This window comes from Poecilia reticulata, chromosome 16, assembly GCF_904066995.2.
Source record: "Poecilia reticulata chromosome 16, P_reticulata-male-v2, whole genome shotgun sequence".
In the NCBI taxonomy this organism is placed as follows: domain Eukaryota; kingdom Metazoa; phylum Chordata; class Actinopteri; order Cyprinodontiformes; family Poeciliidae; genus Poecilia; species Poecilia reticulata.
Window position 1 is genome coordinate 18035043 of NC_088845.1, and position 23907 is coordinate 18058949.

Here is a 23907-nt window from a genome sequence, read left to right on the forward strand (position 1 = left end):
ATGTTTCCTGAGAAGTTTGCAAACTAGCACTGCAGTCTTTTTCAATGCAATTTGTCAGACTACACTGTGATGACTTATTGAAGCTGTCTTTGAGCTGCTTTCCTGGACAGACTGGAGAATGAGGTAACTCAACAATGCTGTAAATCCTGTTACTATATGTTCGCAGGGGTTTTCAATTGTGTCTGTAATTTAAATGTCAAGAGTGAATGCTCCATATACCTCTTTTTTTATCTCCCAGCTGGGAGAGAAAACGTTTAATACTTGAGGTGACATTTACCATGAACGAAGAGCGGCTCAATATTCACTCAGATGGAAGGACACATAACTGACAAGTACTTTTAGAGCTCTAAAGAGAAAAGTGGATACGAATCAGGGGATGGGAGGAATCCGCAACATAATAAAAAGGTAAAAGTGGTGGAAAAAAAAAACACCTGAGGGAATGGGAGGTTCTGTGATGGGAAAGACAAAAAGTGAAAGGATAATAGATGATCAAATACTACTAATCTGTTCATCGAAGATTCTTCTCAGCCCTTTAGAGAATTTGTGTTAAGTCAGGGCAAAAGGTGGACTCCTTGCTGCAAGCTTCAGAAAATGCAGTGAAAAGCACAAAGTTCAACCCAACTTACATTAGTCCCACCATATTTCAGCGAATAAGTGGTAGGAACTTAAACTTTAAAGAGAAAACAGAGGCCGCAGCCAGAGCAAGGTCACAGTTGAGTCGCCGTGGGATTTGCACAAACACATTCTTTCTTTCATAAATCTATCCAGCACATTCCTTCCAGTAAATTAAAATGTCTTCGGGTATCTTTGTTTTTCTTTAAGCTATTCCCATTAAAATAACTTAACTTGTCCTACTCAGGCCAAACAGTCGACTCAAACTGTGTTCAGTATGGCAGGAACATGGGGACAGGAGAGAGCAGGGCATGTATGTCGAGTGGTGGGCATATTTTAAATGTGTCACAGGTAGTTCGGTTGTCCAGTGCATGATTAACTCCGAGAAAACAAGTTAGGCCTATTGAGTTGAGAGGAGAAAGAGAGAGGGGGAAGAAGGCAGCGATGGGTGGTGAGATCGGCACCGTGGCTCCTACGGCCTTGCAAGCGTGATGGACGGAGAATTAAATTTTGATTGCCTGCTGAGTGATCGTTTGGTCAGGCCTTGCGACAAATCCTAGATTTACGACTTCGGCGAGAAAGCGGCGCAGTTTGTCGATGCTCCTGGCTTTTTGTTGTCGCCTCCAAACAAAAGCAGTCTCATTATTTTTGATGAGTATTCGATAGTTATTCTCATTTTCTTTTGTATTTGAATGCAATATGCTGCAGTGCTGAGCTGCTTTTTTTTTATTCTTAATTGAAACTACGCAATATATTAAATGCATTCAGATTTGATTTATAGACTCTGTTTAATTAAAAATAAATGCAACACTTAGCATGCAGTGTGTAAAGCTGCTGTCATACTGTTTCTTGTCTTTTATGTTGGAATCACTAAAAATACTTTATACATGAATCTGAAAAGGAGGAAATAAAAGGATACTGTTGTGAACCATCCGGCCCTGTCACATTTTTGAAGTATGTTTTGATTGTATCACGCAACAATTTTGTTTACTGGGATGAAGGATGCCAATGTCACATTTTTAACTACAGGCCTTGACTATTTTAATCAGGGTGTCCCAAATGTTATTCTTTCCCTAGATTAGTGTTTATTACTTTTGGGTTCAAAGCAACAGTGTAAATTATTTACCCATGAGATTATCATTACTGTATCAACTGGAGCTGAAAAAAAATTGCCTGACTTTGCAAGAATCCTGGCAAACATGCTTGAAAAATGCATCTCAGTGGCCAATGTTTAGGAAGAAAGTTTGAAATTCTGAAAACTGTAATGCACCTGTCTACTCAGCAACATCTTTACATTTTGCATTTATAAATAAAACAAGATGTTTCTGAAGCAAGGCTGTTCAAATGTTAACGTTACATTTTGTTACATCCAGTGTTCCTGGAATCATAAAAGCAGCTTTGAGATAAATAAAGTTTTGAGAAAGTGAAGTTAGAAAAGGGTATTTCACTATGAAATAAAGATAAATAGTATTAATTTGTTGATATAGTGCTACCACTTAAGATATCCTCTTCAACCTGCAAGTATCCCCTTCAATTAGCTTTACCTTAGTCTGTGTAGTTTTTTTTTGTTGTTTTTTTTTATTTGTGGCCTTGTGCTCTTGACAGAGAAGCTCAAGTAATGAAATTAAGACATATATATAGATGAAAAAAGCACCTGGAAATATAAAAACCTTTTTTTTTAAATCCTGACTTTTATGAAATAACATGCTCATTTCAGAAATTAGCAACGGCTTAAACTGCACAAAATATTCTCCCAGGTAGCCTCCGGTCAGGTAAGCTTCAACAACTGCACTGCTGTACAGTTGTTAAAAACAAAACAAGGCTTAATCTGAAACCAGGACCCCATAAAGAAGTGAAACAGACAAAGAGCAGGCGGAGTCTATATTTACACGCTTAGGGCCCAGCCAGCTGATGAGACACAGGTGAAGCTGAGCAATGCAGAAAAAGCAATTGAAATGAAATAAAAAGACACAAAGGGAGCAGGAAAACACTGGAGACACACAAACAGTGGTTCTTATCTTGCAAACTTCCGCTTTATTCAGCTTTCCTTTGGAGGCAGCTGGATTCTCACTAGAATCACAATCACAACATGCTTACTGGGCAGTTGTCTGATTAATGGTCCTCAATGGCAGGAATGTTCTGATTTTGAAAAACAGCCAACAATGATGACTGTCTAAGGCAGGGGTCAGCGATTCCAGTCCCCGGATGCCAGTGTCCTGCAACTTTGGATGCATATCTTCTCCAACACTCCTGAATCAAATTAATAGTTCATGACCAGGCCTTTGTAAAACTTGATAATATGCCAAGTAGGCAGTTTTAGCCTCTTGGTTCAGGTTTATTGGAGTAGGGAGGCATCCTAAAGTTGCAGGACAATGGCACTTCAGAAACTTGTGTGAGAGATAATCATCTATCACAGAAAACACAAATGCTAGTGCTGATGTCCATCTCACTCCGTTTCTGAGAGGGACAATGATTGGTTTACAGCTAGGTCTAAAGAGCTTATTTCGTAGATGGAAAAGTACAAATACTAACAAAAAGTAAAACATTTAAAAGCTGTGTTACGTTTCTTCAGGTTGGGTTTTGTAAAGCTGTGGTTTGTCAACTTAATCACCTGTTAAATGTTAATTAATCTATCTCAATAAAGTTTGTTTACATTAGCACTTCATCCATTTACTTGTATCATAGTTTTTGTAAGTGCTTTGGGATCCTCTGGAAGAGTTATACAACCACAGACCATTTGCCATTCATCAAGTGCGACCCCCTTTCCCAAATATTTTCCATGAACAACTTTCCAGATGTTTCTGTGCATCACAGTAGCTGGCCAGAGAAGGTAGCTTCCTCCTCAAATGACCTAAAAACTGTTTATACTACCATCACTGTCTGTCCTCAAAAATCCTTAAGAGCCTCATATGAAGACATAAAGACGAAAAGTGAGGAGGCCCCTGGAGAGTGAAGAAACAGAGACATCTGCCTCTCCTTGCTTGGAGATGCAACAAAGAAATGTAAATGAGAAGAGCAAGAAAATATGTTCACAACATAAAAAAACTCCAAAGGGAGGTTTTTTTTTTTGTTGTGCTCTTTCCAACTTTGTGACTTTTCAACTCATTTGACCTGGAAACGTTTCTGTTTTTGCTTTTGCGAATGATCCTTGAGTTCCTCACCCCAAAGAGATGAGGACACCTGCAGCTTCCGTGGGAAACACAGGTGTACACTGCATGGTGGTCTTCTATCAAGTGGCATGACATATAAATGGCACATTTCCACTGGCACCCATTTTTTTTGTCACTTAAGAATGATGCGATGGGACAGAGGATTTAATAATTTGACAGTTTTGGTTTCTCCATCTGCAGATCTCTCCTCTCTCACACACAAGCCGTTTTCAGGCATGAACACCAGGGACTTGCAGAGTATATGCAGAAGAAAAAGAGAATCTCTGTCTTCTCTGCAGTAGGTAGTTCCATATGCAGTCAATAAAACAAGATTCTCTGCTGGAGATGCATTCCCACAATTCTTCTGAGTGGCATCTGGGATAAGTTCACAAGAAGTTGTTGCGTTTTGTTTACTATTTGTTGAGAATGGCAGCTGAGGCTCCCCAATGATTTTTTTGTCTTATGCCTCCATCAACATCACATAAATCTGGACAAATTTACAATATCAGTAGCTTAGAGGAAGGCAACATTAGAACAGGGGAAACAGTGTGAAGCGGCAACTCCTATCAGCATGCACACTCACTCCTTCAATCCTCCTGAGGATTTTCAGCTGTATTCACCCATAGTCTTACTTGTTCAAATTCCAGGCTTCTCGCTTGGTAGTGCGCCATCCAATTTAACTGCAAGATGTCCAGAATGAATTCGTGGGAACTTGTGTTCCTACATGCAGCATGCTGGGAGGCTGTCACAAAATTTTTAGCTTTGCTTTGGATGTTTGATAATGGTTTTATTTAAGCTACTGTCACACTGATCCTTACTGTAGTATTTATGCTGGAGTAGCTAAAATCCATCTTATGCTGTGAGAAAAGAAAGAGCATGTTTTGCTGCCTCTTTTCAAGTCTAATGTTTGTGCCTTTTAATGTGACGCCATTTTGTATAATGCAGATATATTAGGATAAAGTTGATAGTTTTATGTCAGAACATGGTATGTTACCTTTGCTTTAGTGTTAGTCTGAAAGGTTTTGTACATATTTCAGAATCTGGAGATAAAAGTTAAATAAAGAAAAAAAAACAGAATATGCATGTTCTCATGTGTTCAAATCGAGTATTAGCTAAATTAATCAGAGATAGTTCAAGTAAATCACCTGGAGGTGAGTTGAACTTTTTGAAGTGCAGACAGAGCACATGCATATCATAGCATGAGATGGAGCAATGTTATTGTTGGGTCATTGCTGCAACAGTTTTATATATATTACTTGTGTCTGTTGTGAAGCAAAAGCTATTCTGTAAGAAATATTTAGCACTATGATTATGCTGGAAGAACATTCTGGTATCTCTACAAAATCTGTGGCAACTTGTCTTAGCTGGTGATTTTAGCGATTTCTTTTATGCGCTATTATTACTAAAGTATTTGAAATGATATAGTACAACAGATAAGGCTGAAGATACTATAAGTAAGAAGTATTTTTGACTTGTATCAAGATGCTAGAATCTTTTTTTTTTATATTGTAGCATTGTGTTTTTTTTACCTTAGTCATTAAAAGCAACATTATATTGCATGTCTCCATGTCTTTTTCTCTCTTTTTAAAAACAAAAAAATGTACATTCACCAAACTTCTAGTTATGGTTATTGAATGCACTTACTTTGACCAAATTCCTAATTGAGTTAGTAAACAATCACACCCACACAGACACACAAACCCGACTAGACAGTTGCAAATAGACCAGAACACTGACTAGAGGATGCAGGAAGACGGATACAGATTCATCAGATGAAGAAAAGGGTTGGGCAGACCGCAGAGGCGTATTACAGGCAGCCGAGGGAGATGCATTAGGGCTGCAAATATCAGCTCATTAACACTCTGCTATCCTGGTTGGCACTCCGTGTCTGAGTGCGTGCATGAGTACGCCTGCCACAGACATCTTCAGGTTATTACAGTAACGAGCAATTTGGCCTGTGGGTCAACTGTCACTAGCTTCAAAAGAATAGCACAAAACCTTGCTGCTCTGCCAGACTCCTGTGCTGTCACAGCCTCTCCACTTGCGTGAATAAATGTGTCTGACAGAGAGTATCAGAGGAACGCTTTAGAGGCAGGTGGGGGGGAAACAGCAAATGCGCTCGGAGACGGTTTTGTCGTCGCTTTAGATGGAGTTGTTTCTATTCATTACAGTGCTGAGGGTGGAGATAATTAAAGACTTAATTGAGCTTGATAAACAGTTGTGAATAGTTTATTGAATTGTTCTCAGAAGGCGTAGTGGTAATTAGAAGTTCTGTGAATTGACAAATGTCTCTTGTTTACAGGTTGCGTTTGTCAGACTCTTCTCATATGTTTTTTCTCATTCCTTTCAGCTCAGTCTTGATTTACAAGATAATGAAAGACATATTTTTCTATCCAAAGCAAAGTGACGCTATGCTGTTACTCAAAATGTCACCTGCTAAAGTGCCTGGTTCTGGGTCTGAATTTTTTTGAACAGTAATGATACACGAGCAGGTATGCAACCAGTGCCTATGCAGCAAATAAATGGAGTCAGTATATTCCATTTATTTAACAGCCAATTATTACAACAGCTCCCTGTAAACAGCTTATAGTCCAGCAGGCATTTGAATAAAAAGCTGCTAGGTGTCACTGCATCCTGACCATTTGGAAACTAACATCCCACCAACAGATTATTGTTAATGTGTCGAAGGAAACATTAACAATGAAAGCATTAATACCACAAAAATGAAGGGTTTGGGAGGAGCAAGCTTTTCATGACTGCTTTTGGTGAATTGACATTTAAATTGGTAGCTGTGCATTAAAGCATGTTTAATGCACAGCCACTTCTACATCTATGTCAACACTAGTGTATGCCCCTCACAAAAGCGCATTCATACCATTTAGGACCTATGTTCTTGAATTATAATTGAACAAGTGGCAGTTAATTGTGCACCACTAAGATAAGCAAATAATTCATCTGAAGTCTTTTTGCAATCTATTAGGAGAATTCCTGCAAATACCAATGTGAACAGGTATCTTTGCAACACCTAGCATTTCTGCAGCACTTGGATAGGTAATAAAAATGGGCACAGAATTATACTTTAAATCTGACATTGTGAATTACAAGAAGATTGTGAATCTGATGTAACGTGTTCTTGTAATTTGATGCCAGATTTATTGCATTCTACAACTAAAGCAACAGGAATGTTTGATTTATGGAAAGGGAATATTTGTATCTAAGGGAAGCCTGTATCATTAATCACCTGGCGCCAGCATTTTAGAAAAAGACAGGGATAAAGCTTGAAGCTGAAGCTGCTTCGAGGTCTAGCCCAAGGTGTAAGTGGACTTTATATCTGCTTAAGGGCCCTTCTTATTTTTAACAACAGTAATTCTACATCTCAATTCTGTCCATATGACATAAAAAGAATAATAAAGATTCATTTAAAAAAAATCTTTGAAGCAACGGTTAATGAGATTCAAACTTCTACTTTTATAACTTCCTGCCCTAGCTGGCTGTGCTCCAATGTTAATGCTGGCTTGTGGAACGTCAAGCTGTGTTTTATTCCTGTTCTCTGGAACAACGGTGTGGCTAACAAACTGCAAGACCCTCCTAGGTGTTTCTCATTTCCCAGGTTAATGAGCACTATTGAGGGCATTGGCGGCAAGCTTTTACAAAAAAAATATATTTTATATATATATAAAATACACTTAAATCATACATTTAAATCTTAGATTGATACCAAATCCACTTCAGGGTTTACACAGAGTCATTGCAACTGCAGTTTATTTTAAGAATAGCTTCTTCAAAAGTTGCAATGTTCATAAAGATCTTACTGTTTTCTTTTCTACCCCCTGTTTTAGAAGTTTCATTCAGTGGAAGTTTCTATATTTGAGCAGAGAGAATTTGTAACCATTGGCTGTGTTCTTCCAAACTCTGGATCTGCATTTATTATGCATGCATGAGTGTTGTTCTGTCCTATTTTTCGCTAGTTCTGCTCTGTTTTGAATTTAACACTGAACCAAGAATGCAATTAAAACCCATGTTTGGGTGCTGTTAACAATTATACCATCTGATCAGTTACATCCCTGAATGTCCAAGCCAGCATATTTAATAAGCCTGGAGAGGCGCAAATCCACATCCTTCTAAAAAAATAGTTGTACTCACCACTTCTCTCTGAATATCTTTTTACTTGTAATGACACTCTAATGAGATTCTGTGTTTATCTAGAAATATCTTATCATGTAATTGGTGTAAATGTTGTTTTCTATTTGTCCTCCCTGCTCTCTTCATCAAATAAAACTGCTTTGCTCTTCTCAAGTCACATCTAATTTGCGTTAGGGAACGGTTTTAATGATCTTTCCCCATTCTGTGTCTCATCCAAACATCATCAAATTAAGGAGGCAAAATGCTCTCAAAATACAGTGCTGCAGTAACTATCTGTCATGTCAGACCCCAGAGCGAATCCTCACAGTTTTTCTAAGGTCGGTTTAGCAATCCATGAAAAATACTGTTCAATATTTAATTACAGCCAACAAGAGAGTGTCCAGTGAGATGAGAGAAGCAATTTAACTCAAGAGTAGTTGGCTGGTGGGAGCCATGTTAATTGTTTATTTAGGCTTAATTGATTAAATCATAACAATTTATTCACTCAGTCATGTAGACTGGAAAAGAAAAGGTAACTCGACACTTTTTCCTCACCGATACTGACTCGAAGGATAAATGTTAAACGCTTTTGTTTTAATATAAAGCCAGGAGTTAAACTTTATTATACAAAAAAGGAAAGAAAGGACAAAAATTGGGGATGTTTATACTTTCTTTGCTCCAAAATCTTCACATACCTTCATAGACTGGCTAGTCTTAAGGAAGACTAGCCAGTCTTCCTTAGCCAGGACTAGTCTTAGCCCTAGTCCTGGCTAAGACTGGCTAGTCTTAAGACTAGCCAGTCTTAAGACTAGCCAGTCCTTAAGACTGGCTAGTCTTAAGGAAGACTGGCTAGTCTTCCTTAAGACTAGCCAGTCTATGAAGGTATGTGAAGCATGGCTAGTCTTCCTTAAGGCTAGCATGGCTAGTCTTAAGGAAGACTAGCCATGCTAGCCATGCTTTACAAAGCTAAATTTAGCTTTGTAAAATGCTAAATTTAGCATTTTACAAAGCTAAATTTAGCTTCCCAATCGTTGTGTTTTTTGAGCTTGAACAACTTCTTTATATTTTATATTCTTTAGAGCTATTTAAAAAAAAAAATCTGGGAGTGCTGTGGTGGCGCAGGGGAAAAGCACAACCCATGCATTGAGGCCCTAGTCCTCATGCCAGTGGTCACAGGCTCGATTCCCAGCCTGGCGACACTTGCCACATGTCTTCCCCCTCTCTCCCGTCAAACTACCTTCAAATAAAGGCCACTAGAGCCAACAAAACCTTAAATAAAAAAGATCTGATTGGAATCTCAGGCTATTTAGGGGTCAAAGCAAAAAAAATGAAGTGTAGATATTATCAATATTTTCAGGAAAGACAGGAAGTAAAAACAAAAGGTTACAGTCTAAATTGCATCAGTGTCAGATACTCTGTTTATGTAAATCTGTTCCTGTGCTCTGCTGAGGTCTGTTTATTAAAACACTCATTCACCAGGTTCATTGTTTAAAAAGACAACCATGACAGAACAGAATTATTATTATTTTATATACAGGATTCGGGGGGTAAGGCCTGTAGTTACATTCTTACTTTTAAAAGTGGTGTGTTGTGGCATTATTGACATCAAGGTAAATATCTTCTCTCTATTCATAATACAGAATGCTTAAGGCAGAAAGAGCTGAAGTAGAGCCAGCAAATTCATAGAGCTTACACATCCCCTAACCACAGATACACAGGCGTACCACTTATTCAGTTGTGTGCTTTCCTACACTTTCCCCAGTGAACAAAACTGTGAACTGACTTCCCAAAGGGTACATTTAGTTAAGTCTGTATTATTATTATATTCCTGTAAAATGTTCAAATGTTACTTGGAAATTGGTGGAGTCGGACATCTACAGTTGTATCTGTCAATAAGAGAAATGGTTGACATTACAGTTCAAAAAACTGTTTGTGATAAACTGCAGTGATTTTCAAACCCAACCCACAAAATAACAGCATCTCAAAAGTTGTGACCTTTCTGTTCAATAAGCAATGTTAGAAATACAGTTGAGTAGAGGTGTCATGACGGCACAAACAGCTATACTCTGCTGGGGTTTTCTTTCTTCTTGATTGTGTTGAGAATCATATAAACATGCTTTTTTATTTTACTGATTGATTTCTGAGGGAGATTTCAAAACCCACTTTTGGAACCAGAGATACAGCAAATTAATCATTAAGATTCAACCAAGCTTCTAAGCCATGTGTTTATCTGTTTTGAGTTGTTGATTTTTCCATTTTCAATCTTGATTTTGAGTTTTTTTTAGGATTCCATTGAACAATTTCATCAACAAAACTGAGTGTCTGCCGTCAGCACCAATATCAGATATCTACAAGATGAGTTTCACAACAAGGATAGAATGCAGTAGTTAGATAATTCTATAGACTCTTCAAAGTTTTAAGATCTCTAATCTTAAAAGGTCAAAATGATGTTGAAGAGTTAGCTAAGATTAAATGACATAATTAGATTTTAAAATGTAATTAGTTAAATGTAAACGGATCAACCATCGGGAAACTGTAATAAAAGAGAGAAAAGAAGGAAGTGTATTAGATATTTTTCAGCAGGTGAGGAACGCAGCGCTAGAAACATTGAAGGAGAGGACGCAGCCGAAGCCAGAGCCACAGAAAGTCCTAACAATCCTGAAGGATAAGACATTAGTATCAAGAGAACAGATGATTGCCACAGCATGGGTTTTGCTCAGTGGGGCCCAAACAGGATCCCGCTCAATGGGGGATCTGAGCAGTGTAAGAACAAAGATGCCGAATTCAGAACCCGAGAGGGAATCTACAAACAGCTGCAATAAATTTCCATCAAACACTTTGATGGATTTGGTCATATCATCGCTCTGTGTGCTCAGAGTACAGAGACTGTCTATTTTCAGATAATCAGGATCATTTAATTGACGATACAGTACCTCAGCCTGGCAACATTTAAACTATTTTTCTAAACGATTCTCTGAAACATTGGATGTTGCAAAGCATTTGATGTGTGATTCTGAGCCTGGAAGCATCCCTTTTATTAAGGCAATTTTATGTCAGTATAGGAAGGATGGATAGATAGATATTACAACTCTCAAGTATTTCTTTTTTAACAACCTTTTAAATCTTTTTTTTGTTTAACAACTGCATGTGACCTAAGAGATACTCATATATAAACCAGAGATATATTTTGTCAACTTTTGGATTGATGCACAAGCTTCCTGGATACTTCAGGAGACATTTGTGGAAATGAAAACCTGCCCTTTGGAGTTCAACTGATACGTTGCAGGCATTTAGCACATATCCTCTCTAAATGTTGATTATCAGCGCATTTGTGTTAACTTGGTGAAAGAGCCATGTTCAAGATGCCTCTGGTGCTGATGAACCTACTGAGATAAGGAGGAACATTTATCTCCCAAATGAAGCAAAGGTTTCTGGTTCTGATATGAGCTGGGGCTTTGAGATAAAAGAAGATGGTACTTCATGAGATGAATGACTTCGGTTTTGCCTGGAGGTTTCCCCAAGGACCCCTTTGATAGGCAGAACACATAATACTGTGTATCCTTATCACAAACCTTTTTGTAAGTCCGTGGGGTGGAAAGGAATAGGGATTACACCTCATCTTTACTTGTAAGGGCTTAGCGTACAGTGGTGCTTCACAGTTTGCAAACCTTTAAGGATTTACTGTTATATATTTGACCTAAAATATCACCAGTACTAAACACCTGAAAAGCAGAAAACAAACCTCCAAAGGACAAAAATGTTATTCACTTTATTTTTAATGCTACTTTTATATTTTATTGTTTTTATTTGATTGTTGACTGTTTCTGCCATATCTTAATATGACAGTTCAGATTACATTGTAATCAAGCTATACAGTTATAATCTATAAATGTTCCCTAACCTTAGGCAGAAGGGTCTCATTACAGTTAATTTGTGGAAAATGTAAATTAATACTCAAGAGTAGTAGAAGGTATGAGCTCCCAGCTTTAGCTCATTTGATCAAATTTTAAAAAACTCAAACTGAAACTGCCAACACACTAATTTAGTCCAGATAAACGCTACATTGCCAAAGATCATCCTTCCAAATCATTGAATTAACATGTTCCTATATCTCCCATGGCCACACATGCAGACTGCTTCTACAAATATTTGCGAGAGACTGGCTTGCTCTCTGGGGGGGGTCAATGAATTCTAGCATACCATGTTAAGATGCCACCTTTAAAATATTCCCAGTCATAAAGTTTCATTGCAAGTAAACATCCCACCATGACCTTTTAGTGGTATAACAAAGTGGGAGCAACTTCATGCGGCCTTGAAATTACAGTATCTCAGGAAAGAAATTATCTCAGGAACAGTGTGTAGAGAGCTTGATGGAGTGTGTTACTATTGCCGAGCAACTGCATCCAAGCCATACATCTCCAAGTGCAATGCAAAGTGACAGACAGAGGTGTAAAGCACACTGCCACTGGCCTCTAGAGCAGCAATCTATCTGGGAATCCAATAGATGTGTCTCTGGGCAGACATCATATTAAAGCCTTTGTAATAAAAATGGTAGGTCAAAAAAAGTTCATGTATGTGCAAAGGCAAGTGACCCAGTGGTTTCTGTAATACACGATCTCTGTAATGTCACTTATAAAAGCATCTAAACATTCATCAATGCATGCAAACAATGAAGTAGCCATAAAAAGCCTGTGTCCTACATGTTTCAGATAAGTCTCCTCTCCCACACAGCTGAGTTAAGGGCTGAATTACCTTTTCTGTATGTCACCAAAATCTGCAGGGACCACATAATTAACCACTCATTTGATTCAGGTGCGTTAGCATTTAAAACAAGCATGCAGACTTTTATAGACTGGAGTCAGACACGCTTGCCTGATATTTGTTTTATAAAATAAGAATGTAAAGACAGCACATCTTGAATATATGCAGTTAATTTTAATGATGCAACTTATAATTATTGTAGATAATAATCACAAATGTTAAAGCAACATCCCCTGACAACACCGGCATCAAATAAGCAACTGTAACCGAGGTGCTAATACTAAGTTGAACACAATCCTTCACAATAAGTGGAAATTTGTCCTTAGCATGTTTTAAATACTGTCAAAACCTTTGCTAATGACCAACTATGATGTTTTTCTACTTTTCACTGCTGCTGAATTATCTTCCTAACCTCTCTAACAGCACAATTAACTTCATTTTTACTAAAAATCTTTTAGTTAGTTTCTGTTTAGTTATATCCTGAACCACCATCACATCTCATATTATTGAAAGATTACCAATCCTGAAAATGTAAATAAAATTGTACTTAATTTAGTTTAAATTAAATAAAATAGTGCTAATGCAGTTGCAGTTATGAAAATTCCCAGAAATACATCAGCGTATTTTTGTCTCTGTGAGCTGTTGAATAATATATTGCGTGTCATTAGTTTCCTGCCAACGCTTGCAATGACTGACTGATTATCTCAGTAAAACAAGCAGGAGCCGTTCTTTTACACATCACCTGAAAATATTAAATGACATGCATCTTTTCAGATACTTTGGTTAGGGTCAGTGATGACTCTTAGTCATGTCAGTTTCAGAAATTAAAGTGTCATTTCCTCGACAGACTTCAGATAAGAAAAAAAAAAACAAGTAATATTGAAGCAGATTAACATTCAGAAGCCTGCAAAAATAATCAGAAAACATGACACATTCGATGTCCATTCAAGCCTGCAAATATATCAATGTAGCTTAGATGAGAATAGATTTACACTAGTGAGGAAAATTGAGGTCAAGATTAATTTGGCTCTGGCATTTCAGGTTGACAGACTGTGTATTATTGGACAAGCTTTCAGTGTGTGTTAGGATGCTCCTACTGCTGATGTAGTTCTATAAATGGGTTTAAGCGCATCAGCGTGCGGGGTAAGGGTTAGAAATCACAAGACGTTTGCGTCTTCAGAGCCAATTAAAGTTCTCATGTTTGATTCCGGTGTACACCAGAAAAATGGTTTTCCAGGGTGCCTCTGACACAAACAAATTACTCTTGAGTCCACACACACACATATACACACATTTCTGTTTTGATGCCTTCGCACCTTTTCTTTTTTCTTTTTTCACGTGTGTACACTCCTCTCTATATTTCATTGTTAAAAGTAATTATCCTGACAGAATGCAGGGAAGTGAGAGGACGGTGTTAAAGTATGTCCCGAGGAAAGGCCAGACCAAAAATACATCATATTCACGTACTTCTAGAAAGCACACATATGCATCTGCACAAAAGCATGCATTGTTTCTACCTCATCACTGCCGTCTGTCTAATGTGAAGGCTGCTCTCTGTGATTGGATCATTTCCTGGAAGTGACTTAAGCTTGCAGGTCAGATCAATATCGTGGCGCACACATACACACTTCAAGAGATAAAAGATCGATATGTGTCAGTTCCACCAGGGTTGATTTCAGTCTGAAAGAGTCCTGTCAGTCCACCCCTTCTTTTCACCCATTATGTGTATAAGAAACTGACCAACAACTTGATCCTACCAAGAATCAAGCTGTCTTTACCATGATGTGTGCGTATTGTGCGTATTCGGTTATAAAGAAATTGATAAAATGTGTGTAGGTGTTCTTGTTTGTGGCAAAAAAGAGGATTTTGTACTTAAGCTTTGTAGCTTTGCAGAATGTAATACCTGAGAATTTAAGGTTTAAGAAAATTCTGTTCAACTTAATTCAGTTTATTTATACAGTACCAATTCATAACACGTAATCTAAAGGCACTTTGATAAAAAAGTAATTCTGCTCAATCATGTACATTCCAATTAATTCTACTTATTAAACTGTGTTTAAGTTCAGTTCATTATTCAAATTAGCTTAAAAAGTTTTCTGTCTAAGGAAACCCAGCAGTAGACAGTAGCAAATCGCTTGCATTATGTCACTAACTCTGTAGCAATTCCTCCTACCATGCATGTATGTAGCAGCAGTAGAGAGGAAAACCTCACTGTTAAAAGCAAGAAACCTCCAGGAGTTGCTGGCTCTGTACAAGCAGCCATCCGCCATGATTGACTGAGGGTTTAAGAATACAGAGCAGAATACTCATAAAAGCAACAGATTGACAGATGTAGTAGTTAATTATATGTTAATGAAAGGTAAAAAGTTTATATAAGGGAGAGAATATTTAGTTGCTGGCAGCATTATTTCAGCCGATATACTCCAACAGGAAAGGACCACAGCCAAAACAGAATGCCAAACCAGCGTAGCTTACATTAGAGACAAAAAAAAACCTGAGAAAACATAAAAGTTCATAAAACATGAATTAACAGCAAATAATACAAATTGAAGAGTAGAAGGAAGTAGCAGAGTGAAGAAAAGTGATAAGTTGGTCTGCCAGCAGCCTAAGCTTATAGCAGCACAGCTACAGAGATAGCTCAGGATAATCTAACCCTTAGATTGAGCCGTGAGCCAGGCAGAGCCACAGAGCACCGTCTTTCTGAACTGCATCCACTTCCCCGCCAGATTGGATAGCTAGAACCATTAAGGTCGCAATGTCTTGCAGCAATCTCAATGTAATTTCAAAATTTTAAACATCCCCACCTTGGGTAAAGGTTTTCCATAGTATTGATATTTTAAAATCTGTTAGGATTTATGGCAGATGAAAGTAAAATAAAAATAAAAAACTAAATAACTAAAAACTAAAACTAAATAAAGCCACTTTCTGTCACTAGCAAGTTCAGAGAACTTTCGCTACTCTATTTGCACAAAATACATAGCGAACATCTGTCCTGTGTTTTGTCTGCAAGACACATTCTGCAGCTACTGATTGTCAACTCACTACAGGCTGCCATAACTGACTCTGCCTTAGTTTGAAACTTCAGTAACGTGCCAAATTTAAAATATATATTTATTTTCATTTATGTCTTTGAAACATCAGATTATATACATTTTAAGTGCAACTATTTTTTGACTAATGGCTTAAACTTCCAGAGTATTCTCAGTTGAAACCTGAACAGTCGCATAACACAATGGAGCCTGGATTTGCAGGTAGATCGGTGGCCTCAGTCCGATATCCAATCCAAAAGTGACCTCAGTATCGAGTCTAAGACTGATATCCAATTGGATCAGCCCCATCTACAAATGCAACATAAGCTGTTTTGATTCATCCTCTTGAGGTGTTTAATCAGGTTGAGACAGAGACTCACACAGGATTACATCATAAACACAAGTTGTTTGAACACTCATACATGCTTCTCTAGAAATACACAAACCCATCTTTCTCAGGCATTTTATTCTACAAGGTAACAAGGATTGCTTCACATGTACAAAATATTTTTGGTACATAACTGTGCCCAATTTCTGGAGTCTGAACTGGTGTTTACTGAAGTCAATTGGTGTCAAAAGAATCTATCACTGAATGACCCAGGCCTTCACAAACAGAAAAGAAGAGCACCCGGAAGTAGGAAACATGGAAACAGAGCAAATAAAAGGAAGAGGTGAAGTAAAGAAAAAAATTAATTGACTGAAAGGAGGAGCGTAAAAAGAAAAAAAAACTGGGGAATGTGAGGAGGAAGAGAATGGACAGAGGGAAGGAAAAAGGGCAGAATGAGAGAAAGAAGTGACAACCTCAAATTAAATTCCCATCATGTCAGTGTAGAACAGAATTCAATAGTGTTTATTGGCAGCCCCTAGCCTCAGGGAAATTACATTCTGAAGCAGAGCATGGCATGAATGCACACACACCTCAACACATGCATACACACTCAGACACAGCAGTACACAAGTGCACACACCTATTGTACATAGACAGCACTGTGCAAGGTTCTGGGTCCAAGAAGGCCTGCTGGCTGATGCGAGGATGCAGACAGGCAATTTATCCCCTCGGGTCCATACGCCATTTACACAGCACATGTGTGACTGTGTGTATGTCTGTCCTTGTGCTATTCTGCCTACCCATTTGTGTGCATTGAAACTTTTTTTCTTCATATCCAAGATTTTCCCGCTGTACAAAAGTCTAAATTGTACCATTCAGATGGCTATGCTTCCTGTCTTCCCAATGTTATTTCCTCCACAGTCGGACTCTCTGTATTTGCCATCACGGTACATACGGAGGTTTAATATTATTGTGGCTGTTAAATGTCTACCCCCAGGCTCAAGCTGCCATAAGCATGGGGATTCAGCGTCTTTGCTCAGCCTCCAGCAGTGCCAGTAAAGGCAACTCTCTTTAATAGGATGTCGTTTAACAGTTTTATGCAGAGCTCATGTAGAGGCTATTATTGCTGATGTCTCTGGGATGCAGATTCGCTGTAAATGGATAACAGTCTGCCATTCGCTCCACTTCTCGCTCTCTATGCCCCTCTAACCCCTTACGCTCTCATTTTGAACGTTTCTATCTTTCTCCCTCCAGGAGTGCACGGAGAGGGCTTTGGGTTGCTCGGTCGAGGATCTGAAATCGCTTTTCTACTGCGAACTGTGTGACAAGCAGTACCTGCGACATCAGGAGTTTGACAACCACATCAACTCCTACGACCATGCGCACAAGCAGGTACAGAAAGATGCACCTGACAACACTTGCACTTGATCTGGCAACATATAGACAAACAAACGGCATTTTTTTTTGATTTCCTAGAGTAGAATTTGGATGTGTTACTATAGCATTTTTACATGCTGATGGAAAGCTGTGCTATTATTACTATGACAGTCTGCCCAATTGGTTGTTTCCCAGCAGAAAGAGTGTGACAACTGTAGCGCTTTTTTCTCTCATCTGCTATACAAAATGTTACAGAATTTATTCCTTGGATTTATATTTGTATTAATCAAGTACAAGATTTTCTCTGATGAAAGAACTCAAAAAGAATGAAGTATAAAGTTGATGCATCAAAAACATACAAGATTTAATCTTGCCATATCAGAAATACTTTTTTAACTGTACTTTATTGAAATATTTTTGATAACTCAAATTTTCAACCCTTTAACAGGAAAAAACCATTAAGCTATTGCTTTATATAAAAATTAATCCCCTTTAGGTCTAAAGCACATCACACTACAGTCTTTACTTTCCATCCATCAATGCGTCTCTTGTTTACAGGGCTTCCGTTGTATAGCTGCTTACAAAAAAGGGCAACTCCAACTTCAGCACATTTTTTGCATAAATCCCAGTCTTATTTTATGAACTGGTCCTTTAACCGAGATCCAGCTCTTCACTGTCTTTCATAATCACTCTGCTGGTTTGTCCCATTTCCTGCAGAACACAAAGAGAAAACTTTAGTCTTCTCTTGTGATGAACTTGAGCTGGAAAAAAAACAGAAGAGCACCAAAGAGAAAACTGTTAAAGTTGAATGAAAAATAGTTCAAGCAATGGACAAATAAACAGTTATCAGAACAACTGGAATACAAAAATTATATGTTAAGTTCTTAAGCCACAAGAATATTCCCTTCTGCCCTAACAACTAATTGCTATGCATCTAGTACACGAGAATGCTTTTTATTTATTCTTCCCTCACTTTATGCTTTCTTGAAAAAATAAATGATCATTGTAAAGTATACCATGTCGTTGTTAATCGTGGTTAAAGCATAGCTTTGTTATTCTGATTTGGACAAGTTGAAGCCAGAGGACCATTAGACAAAGGTTTTCTCCTCCTTCTACATCCATTTCACCTCCAGTTTGGACTAACAAGCTGAAGGTTCTGCTGATAGCCCATTCTCCTAAAGCTATCTGTTGTCATGCCAAGGCATATACTTGCGCGCTAAAGCGCTCAGACATGCACTTACCCTTGTACACTTGTCCGCAAACACAAGGCGATCTCTCAACCAAGCCAAAGCGCTTCCCACTTCTGAACGCCCACACTGTGCATCATGAAATAAACATTGAGTAGGGGCCGTTCCTCCTCTGTCATTGTTCTTTGGAAATGAATTGAGGCAACTGCAGGCCAATGTTAATGCTTTGTTTTAGCCGACGGCAGGCACATGAAACGAGCTGCATGCGGCACTGAGCTGACAGCAGCTAGGGGTGCTGTGTGAACACACACACGGACACACACACCTCCACACACACACACACACACACACACACACACACACACACACACACACACACACACACACACACATGCAGAAATAAGAGGATGCATGTACACTCTGCCTGCAGAGCAGACAACAGATGAAATTCTAGCTGAAGACAGTTTCCCTGCAGGAGTATTGGCTTTGGTGAATGGAAGCTGATTGCGTTTGCTTTGTCTTCTTTTTCTAGTCATCGATTCCAGGGTAAATATGTCTGAATGCAGGGCCTTATTGGTCTTTACTGCTGATTATATGCATTGATCTTTTATGCATTGCATTTATTTTTTTGGGGGAAAAAAAAGCAATCAGCTTATTAGCATGTCTCCTCTAATGCCTTCCAGAACCACCCCTTATGTTCTCCAAGTGGATTGGAACCAACTTTGACTCATCCATAGTTGAGCATTTCTTAAACGTGTTGACAAAACAAAACAAATACAAATTAACATAAACATAAAACATTAGTACACATCTAAAATTCTGGACCAGGAGAAGTATTTGAAATGAATTTGTCAAATTTGAAGTTTGATGATGCAAACAAATTCTTTAAGAGACAAAAACCAGTAATATGTATGTGCCTAAATGGTTCCACTGTGTAATTTTTTTCCCAATCCTTGAGTTCCATCACTGTGCATATTAATTTATTTCAGAAGTTAGAAAGGTGACATACCTCAGCCAGATGGCTAAAAGAAGCAATGAGACGTTTTTATTGGAGAGCAAAGAGACTCAAGGTTAACCTTTAGAGTTATAGCAACTACAAAACGGGGTTTTTTTTTCCCAGTTGAGGAGTGAACAAAAAAAATGAGATACTAAAGATGTTGGAGATGTTGGAGCTCCACCTCCACAAAAACTCCTAAAGGTTTCCCATCAGTCGCTGCTTTAATGAACAAAAGGTTGTGTAATTAAGTGTATGATTATGCAAAGACTTTAACAAAAAAAGTACTCATTTGTCCTTACCACTTCCTGTAAATCTTGTGCATTTTTTTAAGTTGAGGAAAATTCCAGAAGCACATTGCAAAAAAACAGATTAATCAAAAGAAAAAATAGAAATGTAGGCTTTATTTTCAGATGTTGCATTGCACATAAGTCGTGACTAATTGTAATAATGTTGCTTTTAATATCTATATGCTTTTTTTATGAAAACAACAGATGTTGGTTTTAAAATTGTCCATCAGCTGTAGGTTTTTAGTTTTTTCTTTAACCACCTTACTTTCTTTCTCTTCTTTGTCTATTTTAGTTCTCAATAGATTTCATTGGATTCTACTGATTACTAAAGGACTCTGTGCTTGCAAAGTACTAGTTTACATGCTTTGTTTTTATAAGAGAAGAGCATTAGGTATTTGTCCTCATATATTTGTTCTCTCACAGACTGGTCTGTTTAAATTAATGATTGCTACAAACAGTATTAGTGCAGAAACTCCGATCTTTTCTCTTCTCTTGCTTCTTTTTTTTTTTAACCACAGTCGTTCATCATATACGCCTCTTTAATTCAGCATGATTAATAATACCCACAGAATAAGCTTGGCATCATAACCGCTCACAGCCACACAAATGACGAACATCCGCACCGCTCAGGCATCCACATGTATCAGAGATCTAAAACCCGCAGTCCTAGTGGCACACGCATACAGCTATCCTCAGTGAGCGCAGAGTGGGAGGTTAAGCATCACTCGATAATGTAAAAAGACACCAGCTTGTGTAAGACTCAGCTGAGATTAACCTGACAACTGTCAGTTCCTGCATTAGATCCAGCTTGCAAAAAATGAGTGAGTATATAAATAAATCTGATGAGTGAGGAGCTAATCTGATGAGTGCATGTGTGCGACACGTATTGTATGGGCAGATAATAAGTGTAACACAATCTAAAAGTACATCTGGCGTAATCCTGTTGGAAATTACACCTCAACATTCAATTCACAAATATATGAGGTAAACAAACCCTGAGTTCACAGGGAAGAAAAAATAAAATATACTGGAAAGCAAGAGAAAAAGCAGTGCACAAGGTTGCATCTATTCCCAAACTCCTGAGTCGCATCCCTACCCTTCAAACGTACAAGGAGACAAAAAGTCTGTGCACACACACACCTGCCAAGCATGGATAAAAGAAGGATTAAAGCATGTCAGAAAAGGAAACCGGAGTGAGGGGCATGAATCATTGTTTCCCTGGAAGAACCAGTGCACCCATTGCTACAGCTCCACATAAATACCCTTGTATAAACACACAATCTTGTAACACACAGCATCACCCACATAGATATGACCAAGTTAATTGACCTACCACATTAGAAAAAAATAAAAAACACTTAATTTTGCCCCCCCACCCTCTCCAATCTCCTCACCCCCAAATGCCTCTTTTATCCGTGTTTGACATTATCAAACAAGCAGAGATGATGCCTCATCTCACTCCCACATACAACTGTTTGTCAAAGCCCTTTTGGCAAAACATTGTAAGTCACTTGTTCCCCTTTAGCACTTTTATTCAATGTGCAGGAATAATGAAGGAGTCTATTTTAAGCCCTTCACAATCTGTAAAAACACTGAAAACCTGACGCCATAACATTTTAAGCAAGCATATCTTTTTTTTTTTCCTCCTCTAAGAGCACTGAACAAATTACGTCTTCCCCTCCAAAAACAGTTTGGATTCTCCGATATGGCTTTAAAATGCATTATGGAGCATAGTGACCTTTTAGAGTTTCACTGCCTGATGTAGGCTGTCCGCGTGTGAAGGTAAACCATTTACTTTCTTTTTTTAGGTAAGCTAATCGTATAATGAGAATACTGTTCTCTCCTCAGGGGAAAAATTAAACGAAGGAACTCTTTTCTTTATATAATTTGTCATGTTATAGCCACAAACTTCAATGTATTTTGTTGGAATTCAATTTTAAAGACCATCACAAAGTAGTTCTAATCAAAAAGCAGAAAAAAGGATACATGCTTTTATTTATTTTTATTTTTTACAAATAATTTAATTAAGCTTCAAGTATACAAGACTTTCACTTTGATACAATTTAGGGCAACCAGTTAACTTTAGAAGTCAGTTATTTAGTATTTATTTAATCTTAGCATAACTACAGTTGGTCTGTTGCCATTCGTGATTTCATGATAAAGTAGGTTTGATTACATTGTGTTATACCTGATTTGATATGGACTGTATGTAACTGGCTCTGCATCAAAAATTAAACATTAGTTTTCACCAAAAAAAGTAATCATTTACCACCCTTAAATTATGGTCAGCAGATCTACAATGTCTGTGTTGCGGTCAAAGTAAGGTGGCATTATGAAGCAAAAAACAATAAAGAAGCACACCGTGAAAAATCCTCACAGCAGACCATCAAAAAGAAAAGAAATGAATTTCTTAGAAAATAAAATACCAAAACATGTCAAGACTTTAAGGGAACAAAGCGCTGCTGTTCTGCTGTGCTCCTGCTGGATTACTTTACATCTGAGTTAGCTTCAGTTGAATGTCATTTTTGTTCTGCTTTTCATAAAAATTTTTATTCTGGATTTGCCATCTATTTTTATTTTACAGTTGTGGACTTCAATTGTCATTTTATTAAAATTTTTGAGAGGCATTTTTGAGAACAACTAAAATATTTGTGGTTGTTTCCAAAGCAGTAAATCAGTGGAGCAATTTTCTTAAACTGAGCTGCAAGGTGGCTGATTATTTCATGTAAAGTTGTGCGGTTGGTTTAAAGCGAGTAAAATACAAGCTAAAGTCGAAAAAAGGCCCAGAAACAGCATCAGTGACTCCTTCTTGTGAACTGCTTCTGTAGGGCGCACTTCACTATTTGGTAGTGTTTTGGGCTCAAGCTGAGTGTTAAAGGAAAAAAACATTTTTTCCCCCAAGCTGAATGAAGTTAATTGCCCATGAGCTTTGGGGGAGAACATCTGCAAACAGAGCTCACTGACAGCTTTGAAAGACAGCTGCATGCAGAGAACCTCTAAAACTAATTTCTCTCGCACTCCTTTCCCTCTGTCATCTTCATTCCTCCCCTATCACCCACCCCCTTTATTTGTCCGCTTCCCGCAGAGGTTAAAGGAACTGCAGCACAGAGAGTTTGTTCGCAACGTGGCCTCAAAATCATGGAAGGACCAGCGCAAACAAGAGAAGGCTCTCAGGCGTCTTCACCAACTCGCACAGCTGCAGCAAGAAAGCCAGCGGTGAGCGGGAGGAATGTGCGTTTGCGTGTGTTTGTGTGTGTCTGTCCAACTGCAGCAGTCTGTGTGTAATGAGACCAGTGGCAGGAGTCCAGAGGGGTTAGAGTGCGTCACATCCAGTCAACGATTCTTAGACTTGATGGATGCAAGCGCAGATTTGAGAGCACTCAGCTGGCCTAGATAGGCCACAGGTGAAGTAAATATAACATAAAGACACATTCTTGCTGACACGTGGAGAGTGGATGATTTGTAGGTGAAGGAGATGCAGCAGTTTTTTTTTGGTTTTTTTTAGGAGGACGAGGAGTGGAACAACTTACAATTAATGATATTGGCGAACAAAGTGTATAAATGAAACTTGCCTGCGGGTTTGGAAGTGTACGTTGCTTAATAATCATCTTGATTGTGCTTATTTTCTTTGCTATTAAATTGGAGGGGTTCAGAAGCAGATGAAATAAGTGGATGACATTGATATGAAAGAAAAACTTTTTTCACTTTTGTGTTTGTTATTCATGTCAGATTAATCTCTTGAGATTGCATCAGTATCAGCCTCTGTGCTACAGTAATAGCACATACCATGCCATGTACACAATAATAGTAAAATGTTTGTCTTTATATTTCTGTCCATAACATGAATCATCTTGTGAGTCCGTTAGTGAAGGCTGGTAAATTTATTCTGGGTTCAGAGCATATTTAAATTTTTTATTTGCATCTTTCATTTTTCATAGCTTCAAATTGCATTTCATTAGCCTAATAGCATAATCGCCTAAGTATTATTTTTTTTAATTGGGACTTAGGCAATTATGCCATTAGGCTGACGATTTGTTAAAACATGAAATATCTGTAAA

At 38.1% G+C, this 23907-nt stretch overlaps 1 protein-coding gene across 5 annotated transcripts in view; it reads left to right on the plus strand.

The window, feature by feature from the left end:
* The window catches only part of znf804b (zinc finger protein 804B), a 68512-nt gene that overhangs the window by 37929 nt on the left and 6676 nt on the right, over nt 1-23907 (plus strand). For 4 of the 5 annotated variants that reach the window (XM_081597201.1, XM_081597199.1, XM_081597200.1 and 1 more), the window contains 2 exons: nt 17256-17393; nt 22935-23065. In XM_081597201.1, the coding sequence (XP_081453327.1) occupies nt 17256-17393; nt 22935-23065 (269 nt within the window). Of the gene's footprint in view, nt 1-17255; nt 17394-22934; nt 23081-23907 lie in introns of all 5 variants that reach the window. The other variant, XM_017309727.2, reaches the window with a different exon arrangement.